A 9257-nucleotide genomic window follows, 5' to 3' on the forward strand; every position below is an offset into this window, starting at 1 on the left:
ATTCATATTCTCCCGTGACTGACGAATGTTCTCTGTCACCCTTTCACCCAGACTGGGGGATAGTGTCTATGACTCCTTCATGATGGTCGATGAAACAAAACGCCCGCCCTGTTCCACTGCGCTCTGCAACCCTTCCGAGCCCCCTCCGCCCAGACGACTCAACGTAAGTGCAGGAAGCAGCTCTTCCTCTCGAACGGTGGAGGAAACAGGCAGTGCTACCTCGGGTGTGGGATACAGGGACAGGTCATTGACCACCTGGATCCTCCTCTCGGTGTGTTTCCTTTTGATTTCCCCTGATGGTGGACTCACAAGGTCTGGAGTCCGAGCTGGGCCCTGCAGAGAGATTGACTTTGGAACATCTCTCTCCCTGCCCATCGCCGGGCTCGCGGGGTGGTGACCGTACACGACTCCGATGTGCTGGTGGCTTGAGTTGCTGTGGAGTCAGTTCCAACTCATGGCAACCCCGTGTGTGCGGAGCAGGGGTCTTCAAGCAGCTCGCCAGGCCTGTCCTCCGAGGCACCTCGGGGCAGATCGGAGCCAACAGCCTTCCGGCCAACAGCCAAGGGCTTCACTAAATTACACCACCCATGGACTCCTTTAGACTGGACAGAGGCTAATACCCATAGAGTTACAAAGGCTCCTTTTCACAAATAAACAATGAGTGTGGGGGGTCTTCCCAACAATGGAAACTACAGCTCTATTGCCTGCCAGATAGAAATGCAAAAGGAAAGGCCGAGGAGAGGGGAAGGTTGAAATGCAGCCCTAGCTTATTAGCATGAAGAAGAGACTCTTTTTTTTGTATTTCATATTTTGAGACATGGATCACAAATAAAATGTGGGTAGTACAATTTGGTGTGGGATGCATGCATCCATTTGGGGGACTGCAGACACTTGGCCTTAAGGTAAGTGTCCAGTGCAGTCACATCCACTGCGCTCCAGCCTCTCTGGGGAGAGCCGGGGTTGGCCAAGTTCCCTGGCAGGGAGGAGAGTCTCCTCTGATGTTCCAATTCATTGCATAGCTCATCTAAAGGGGAAATTGAGTAATTGAATTGATGAGTCTGTACAACCTCTCCTTCTTAGTTTTGTGTTTAAGACCTCAAATGGTTTTCCTATGTGAAAAAAACCTACTTGTAAGTTTTTTTTTCTGTTAAAATCAAACCGCTCACCACTCTAGGGGCTAATAGTACAAAGCACAGGCTCAAAATATCTGGAAGGCTGGCCACCGTGTTTTCATGTCTCTTCTGGAGGACAAGAGGGCTTCCTTCCCCTCTTATTTCTTTCCATTCTAAAAACCTGTCCAATCCCCAGAAGGACAGCGATCTCCTTTCTCGTCACCGGAAGACGGAGTTTTTCAGGAAGCATTGTGCATCGGCCTGTTCACATCTGATGTACAGTTCAGTTTTCACTTTTAAGTCAGCGCCGTCAGGCGCCCATCAACTCCCAGTGTGGTTGTTACGTTGCAGGATCAAAATGAATTTGATTCTTTCCCGAGTGCGATTCAGGTTTAGGAAGCACACAATTTTCTCTTCAAACCCAATCAGTCGTGTCTTGGCAAACCTGGCCGAGCCCATCCTTTTGGTGCCCCTTGTAGTTCATTATGCCCTGCCTCCGTTCCCAGAGCCTGCCTCTGTTCACCAAGGCACCGAGGATCACTGTTTACCCAAGGTGCTCTTACGCCCTCATGACGAACTCTCACCCTGGTCTGGCTGCAGGCTTCTAATGGGTTAAACTCCCTGCTGCTGGGATGTGGTGTGAGGGACCAAGAGACCTGGATCAACGCTGCGCACAGCAGAATGAAGCACTGCCCAGAGGAGGATTTTTCTCTCTGGAGGAGAAGACAGTTCCCTTTTGGAAATTCTCATCAGGATCTTTAAGGCTTAGGGATCAGCAGCTCCCAAGATTAGCCAGGCCCCTCGTGGGCTACTGGACTTCTGTCCGTGGAAAGGTGGGACTAGCTGCACAACTCCTCCATAGGGTGTAACTGGTGCCACTGAATTGTCCAGGGAGAAGTGGTTGAATTGGCAGGTCTTTTGCTGTGAACATTCTCAACCACAACCAGGTAAATGAAATTGTTGAAAACGTTTGAAACATGACTAAAACAGTAGGAGGTTCTGTTCGAAATGCCCCGAGCTCACCGATGTCCTCAACAGGGTTTGTGAAGCGAGCTTAAGAAACGCAACGCGAATAGCCTGCTGTTTGTTCTCTGCCTCTCTGGGAGCACGCGCCTAGTGACCACAATGCCCAGCAGAGGTCGATTGTCTCCACTGGCTGATTATTGTGATTGCTAACCCTGGACCAGACGTCCATGGCGTGTTAAGCATTTCTTACTTCGACATGTACAGACACTGTCGATTTCTCCTAGAACAATGGAAGGAAGGTTCTATTTATAGCACAGCAGCCGGGATACACAGCTGATGTAGGCCACTCTGTGAGTTATTTACAGGAAAGAGAGCTAAGGAGAAAATGCCACCCTGTTTGGGAAAAAAACAAAACAAAAACCCTTCCTGGAATTCTTTAGCTACACGGGAGAGCCAAACACTTATAATCCATAATGGACTAGACCTGAAATGTGATCGCGTTCGGTTCCCGGAACCACATTTCCCAAGAGGCATGAGAGAAGGGCAGCCTATGTTGGAATGTCAGCAGGACAGCCAGGGACCTGCACACAGGTCACCTGAGGTGGAGAGGGTACAGCAGGGAGGATGAAGCTGAAGAAGAATGTGGGCCAGAGCGGGTAGGGGGTGGGGGGCTTTTCAGTATCAGAAGGGCTCTTAGGTAAAGATTAGGCTGCTTCATATGCACCCGGAGGGCAAAGTAAGGATTAATTTTGACGACAAGGGGTTTGGGCTTCCTGTAGAGGAAATCCATGAGTCAAAAAAACCCAAATGCTATCCTTTGTCTCAGGGCAGTAGTTCTGTGGAAGTTTGATTTCTGTTATGCATCTGTTCTTATTCGTGTGCTGTGTCTGAGACCCTCTCTTTATCACAAACAGAAATGAAGACCTCCAGAGCCAGCGCAGCCTTACATGTAGGCAGAGTAGGTGAGAAACCCAGGGACGGGCCTGGACCACAAATGCCTTTCCCACCAACTTGTCATTGGTGACTGACGAGCAGAGAGTCATTCCTTGGGGCTAAGGCAGTGACCTTCTGTTAAAATTCAAGTAACCCTGGAGAGGTATCGCCTTCCTTTGTCTAGTCGGTTCAAGGAAGGTTGTCTGCGGGGCAGGGGAGGGAGGAACGTTTGGAGACCAGCAGGGCCAGGCGTCGGTGGAAGCTTCACGGAGCTACAGGGCTGTGCAGCGTCAAAGGCCTGCTGGATGGGAGCGTGTGAAGTTGAACCTTTGTAGATTGAGAATCTGGCCCGTTGTCATCAGGGTTTTAAAACGGATTGTTTAGAGGGGCCTTTGAAACCTCTTATTAATTATAGTTGGACGGAGACAGCCTCTTGCTAGTAGATTATCATCTGTGTTTTGCAGAGGAAGAAGATGAGGGTAGGAAAGGTTAAAGCTGCCTGGTAACCTCACCGTGTCTAAGTAGTCATGTAGGGAGGACTCCAACCCAGATCTTCTGACTTCTCAATTTCTTCAAGGCACGCCCCCCCCAGGCACTGGCAATTAATACATGGAAAAAACAAAGCCATTAAAGAAGACCGGCTGAGATGCAGGCAAATGTTTATATTGATTATGTGACCCTAACTAAAGCTAGATCATTGGCTTTCTTTCCCCCCTTCCACCAAGCTGGCCCTCCAATAGACCCTAACCCTCTGAGAAGACCTCTTTCTCAGCATTAATAATAGGGAAACGGTGTTCGCATGCCGTTGCATGGTGGATGGGTGAAGAAGGCCTGCTTCAAATTTTCAGCCTTAAAACCAGGGATAGTTATTTGACCCAGTTATTTTTAAAAGTTTTCAATGCTCAGTTGAGTGGAAGTTTATATGTCAGATCATCAACCACGTTTCCATTTGACAGTTTGAACCACTCGCGAACCACCCCTCACCTGCTCCTTGATTTTTCTTCCCCCACCTCGTGGACCACCGTCCTGCATTCCACCCAAGTCAACACCCACCAACACTCTAGTCCAGGGGTCGGCACACTTTAGAGACAGAAGAGTCTATCATGTCCCTCGAAAAAATATAAAAAACTATTTGAGAGCCATTCGTATATCTTTATAAACAAATGAAATCACCATGATCTGCATAAGATCCTTACATTTTTTTCGGTTTTACTTCAGAGCCACATGTATGCCACCCCCAGCCCCCTTGACATTCCCCAAAGTCGGTTCTTCTTGGTGCGAAGGTCTTCACCTTGTCTCTTGTTTGTCTGATCGCCCCACTATTAGTTGCCCTGATGGTTGGTAAAGAAAGGCTGGGGGTGTGCCTACAGTGTAGCAAGCAAGGGCTTCAGCTCCTGTCTGTGGCCCCTTTGTTTTCGTGACCTGCGTTTGTTCGCTAGTTGGCATCAGAGAGATTGTTTGTGGTCCATACAAGGAGGCTTCAAAAACTCCAGCATCTTTTCTGAAGCCCCTCCCCCTCTGTTTCACCTTTCTGTTTTCTGACACAGCACACTGGCTGCTTCACTGCTAGGCTCCGACTGCTGGAGGCATGTCAACCCTTCATTGTTTTTCAATCCTTCTTCTGTGGTTTACTTTTTCACTTTTTAACTATTTTATATGTCCTTTTTGTTAAATGAGCCCGAGTTATTGTTTGCATAGGTTATATTAAACTTTTATTTTCTAAAGGTTTGGCTACTACTGTGGCTCATTGCTTTTGGATTTTTAGCACATGCTTGGAGATTTTAACTGTCGCTCCAGCTTCCACTAGAATTCTTTACTCATCATCCAACCCACGGCACAGAGTAGAGCTGCCCTGTGGGTTTCCGAGACTGTGCATCTCTGCAGGAGCAGAGAGCCTCTTCTTTCTCCCTCAGAGCAGCTGGTGGTTTCTAACTGCTGGCCTTGCCGTTAGCCGTCTTCCACGAACCACCCCACCACCAGGACGTCTCGGCTCCTGACCATCGACGCCCTAAAACTAGGAAATAGACCCAGAATTAAGTTCTTTGGGGTCCATTGAGAATGATGTCTTTTTGGTAGATTATTTTAAAAAGAATAAGATTTCACTTAATATTTTTTTCCTTCTAACCTCTTCTGTTTTCCTTAATATAAAAATTTTAAAGACTTGCTGGCTATATATATATATATATATGTATGTATATATATTTTTTACAGTTTCCCATTTTAAAATTTTCATATTTTAAAATGTATTATTAATTGAGAGTTAATACATAGATTATATCATTCCATAGTTCAATTGCCCCTACAATTTCCAAACATTCTTTTTCTTCCTGGACTCCTTGTCCTACATCGTCTCCCTTTCACTCCCCCCAACTCCCACCCCCACCCCCAGGGTGGCAATATTCATGTCTCTTTTCCTCTGTTGTTCTCCAAATGGCTTGTGGTGCCAGGAAGAAGTTAGGCACAATCAAGTAAAACGAGTGCTAGGCATTGATCAGATCAGGTGGGCCCATGTTGGGGAAGTGTAAGTGGTGGTGTGAGCGTGTGTGTGTGTGTGTGTGTGTGTGTGTGTGTGTGTGTGTGTGTGTGTGTGTGTGTGTGAGTGTGTGTGAAAGTGAGAATAAGAAACTGCCTCTTTGGTGGACATTTTCAAAGAAACACCCAAGTGTCTGGAATCCTCACTCCCTCTGCCTCTTCACCCCCACCCGCCCTCTCTGTGACTTTGCACAGCCCCCCCCCCCCCCCCCCCCACACACACACACACCTCCTCAGGACTCATCAGATACACAAAAAGTTGGCCTAAGTGACCCGGAGAGTTAACCCCCTGCTGTCCATCCCTTCTGACTCACAGTGGCCCTCTCCCTTGGGGGTTTCCAAGGCTGCACATCTTCTGGAAGCAGACTGCTTCACCTGACGCCTGTGAAGTAGTTGGCGGCTTTGAAGTTGGGACTGTTCCCATTAGCAGCCTAACACTTAGCCCACGGTCTCTCCAGAGCCTCTTCCCTCTTCCTCACACTTAATGGCATCGAGTCGATGCTGACTCATAGCGACCCTGTAGGACAGGGTAGAACTGCCTCTGGGTTTCCAAGACCGGAACTCTTTCTGGGAGTAGCAAGCTCCGTCTCTCTCCTAGGAAGTGTCTAGCGGTGTCAAACCGCCGACCTGGCAGTGAGCCACCCTTCATGTAACTGCTATGCCACAAGGGCCCTTCCTTTCCTCTTTAGTTCTATAATCATTTATATGGGGACCCAGGAATTAGCTACTGAATCCTTGGCTGACTCCTGGACCCTGGGCTGGGAGTCAGAAGACCTGAGTTCAAATCCTGCTACTGCTCATGATTATAGAGTTCACGGGACACTTGAATGTGTATTATTTCAAGCCTGTTACAGGCCCGCAATATTTGGGAAGCTCCCTGTAGCAATTCAGAGGTAGTATAGGACATGTTGTAATGAAGGACCTAGTAAATTTGCAGTGTTGATGCTCAAGAGCTGCAGTTAAGATGTGAGGGTAATTAGTCTGGGCTTGGAAGAGCCCTACGGAGAAGAGAGGACTTGGGAGAGCCCATGGCGGGAGGGCAGGATTTGACTGACTGGGAGGACCAGGATTCTCAATGTGAAGACGTACTTGTAAGGCAGAGCCTGGCATGTTTGGGTTTGTAAGCCAAAGCAAGGACTGCATGGGGTATGGGCATGGCCCGACAACTCAGGGAGCCTGCCGATTAACATAGCATCAGGCTCTCGTATTGCCCTCTGGGCCACTGTGACCTCAAAGGAGACATGACCGGACATGTTGGTTTTGCTGTCACTGTTGTTCAGCCGGGGGGAAGGGTCCTGGGGTCCCTCCGATCTGTCCCCAGGCTTTCATGTCATCTGCGTGTTCTCTCCTCCGTAGATTACGACTGAGCTGCTGACCAGAGAGCACACGCAGCGCTTTCTGAATGGAGGCGAGATGAAGGTAGAGCAGCTCTTTCAAGAATTTGGCAACAGGAGATCGGACACTTTCCAGTCCACCGGCCTCTCGGACTTGGAAAAGTGCTCTCCCACTGTGTCTCAGGGTAAAAGTTCAGACAGCTTGCCCACGGCCAAGTCCAGCAGTGCCTCCAAAGCGCCCAAAGTGGTGCCTCTGACCCCGGAGCAAGCCCTGAAGCAATACAAGCACCACCTCACCGCCTACGAGAAGCAGGAAATCACCAGCTACCCAGAAATTTATTTTGTGGGGCCCAGTGCCAAAAAGAGACAAGGCGTGGTTGGCGGGCCCAACAACTCGGGGTATGATGACACAGACGGCGCCTACATCCACGTGCCTCGAGACCACGTGGCCTACCGCTACGAGGTGCTGAAGGTGATCGGCAAGGGGAGTTTCGGGCAGGTGGCCCGGGTCTACGACCACAAGCTGCGGCAGTACGTGGCCCTGAAGATGGTGCGCAACGAGAAGCGCTTCCACCGGCAGGCGGCCGAGGAGATCCGGATCCTGGAGCACCTGCGGAAACAGGACAGAACGGGCAGCATGAACGTCATCCACCTGCTGGAGAGCTTCACGTTCCGGAACCACGTCTGCATGGCCTTTGAGCTGCTCAGCATCGACCTCTACGAGCTCATCAGGAAGAACAAGTTCCAGGGCTTCAGCGTCCCTTTAGTGCGCAAGTTCGCCCAGTCCATCCTGCAGTCCCTGGACGCCCTCCACCGGAACAAGATCATCCACTGCGACCTGAAGCCAGAGAACATTCTCCTAAAGCACCGGGGCCGCAGCGCCACCAAGGTCATTGACTTTGGGTCCAGCTGCTTCGAGTACCAGAAGCTGTACACGTACATCCAGTCTCGGTTCTACCGCGCTCCGGAGGTCATCCTGGCCAGCCGCTACAGCACACCCATCGACATGTGGAGCTTCGGCTGCATCCTGGCAGAGCTCTCGACAGGGCAGCCCCTCTTCCCCGGAGAGGACGAAGGAGACCAGCTGGCCTGCATGATGGAGCTGCTCGGGATGCCGCCGCCCAAGCTTCTGGAGCAGTCCAAACGTGCCAAGTACTTTATTAACTCCAAGGGCCTGCCTCGCTATTGCTCCGTGTCGACTCAGGCAGACGGGAGGGCTGTGCTTGTGGGGGGCCGCTCCCGTAGGGGCAAAAAGCGGGGGCCCCCAGGCAGCAAAGACTGGGTGACAGCCCTGAAAGGGTGTGATGACTACTTATTTATAGAGTTTCTGAAAAGGTGTCTTCACTGGGACCCCTCTGCCCGCCTGACCCCGGCTCAGGCATTGAGACACCCTTGGATTAGCCAGTCCCTGCCCAGAGCTCTTGCCACAGACAAAGTGTCCGGGAAACGGGGGGGAAACCCTACAAGTGCTTTCCAGGGCCTGGGCTCCAAACTACCTCCAGTTGTCGGAATAGCCAACAAGCTCAAGGCTAACCTCCTGTCAGAAACTAGTGGGGGGATACCTCTGTGCAGCGTGTTGCCAAAACTGATTAGCTAACGGACAGCCGTGTGCTCAGAAATGCATACCCATGCATTTGTAATGGTCTTGCACGCCTGCAGGCGGGAGGGGACGGAGCAGTGTGAGCCCGCCGGTGGGTTTGTTCTGTGAGGCTGGGCTGCTTGGGTGTTATCCGTTTGGTTTTGGTTTTGGCTTTTTTTTTTAAAGACGAACAGAAAACAAACATTTTTTTTACGATTGTAAAAACTCTTCAAGGGCTACTGACCTACTCAGCTTGTATTGGCCATCCTGGAATATACATTAAATGACTTTTTGTAGGTCAGCGCATCTCTTGTCGTTGTTGTCCACGTGCACTTCAAGGTATAGGTTTATTCTACCGGGTTAAATCCCTTTTCTTGCACGGCGGGAGGTAATGCCAAAAAGCTCACCCTGACCTCTCTTGGTTGTTTTTCTGCTCCCCCCAGCGTCTGTCTGTCCGGGAGGGGTGATTTGAGACGTGTCAGAGTAAGAATGAACTTTATTACCGTAGCCTCCTACGGGGTCAAGTGGGGCCACAGCCTCCCAAGCGCAAGGGGCAGGTGGCAGGCGAGACCTCCGACCCAGGCCTTGGCCATTTCAAGTGGGGGACATGCTGGCACTTTGGTGACCGGGAACATGGAAACTATTAAAAACCTTCATTCTCCCCCAGAAGGCAAGGTAATTCACAGCCCCTTTCCATCTGTCTGAGCCCCTGGGCAGGCTCAACCAGCTGAAGCTGCGCCGTGTCTCGCCTGCTTTATCTAGGCGGAGCACGTGTGGAGCTGGCTCTGCCCGTTGTTATCG

At 50.4% G+C, this 9257-nt stretch overlaps 1 protein-coding gene across 1 annotated transcript; it reads left to right on the forward strand.

Moving 5' to 3' along the window:
- Positions 1-84: 84 nt before the first annotated feature.
- Positions 85-8762, forward strand: DYRK3 (dual specificity tyrosine phosphorylation regulated kinase 3). Its single transcript, XM_045298088.1, has 3 exons — positions 85-163; positions 2993-3040; positions 6900-8762. The coding sequence occupies exon 3, from the start codon at positions 6957-6959 to the stop codon at positions 8472-8474; it is 1518 nt and encodes a 505-aa protein (XP_045154023.1). The 5' UTR covers positions 85-163; positions 2993-3040; positions 6900-6956; the 3' UTR covers positions 8475-8762.
- Positions 8763-9257: the final 495 nt, after the last annotated feature.

The sequence above is a fragment of the Echinops telfairi genome, unplaced genomic scaffold (assembly GCF_000313985.2).
Source record: "Echinops telfairi isolate 266 unplaced genomic scaffold, ASM31398v2 ScPeMD7_7424;HRSCAF=8462, whole genome shotgun sequence".
Lineage (NCBI taxonomy): Eukaryota > Metazoa > Chordata > Mammalia > Afrosoricida > Tenrecidae > Echinops > Echinops telfairi.

Coding starts and splice junctions, on each gene's coding strand:
- DYRK3 (XM_045298088.1), top strand. CDS start 6,957: ATGAAGGTAGAGCAGCTCTTTCAAGAATTTGGCAACAGGAGATCGGAC.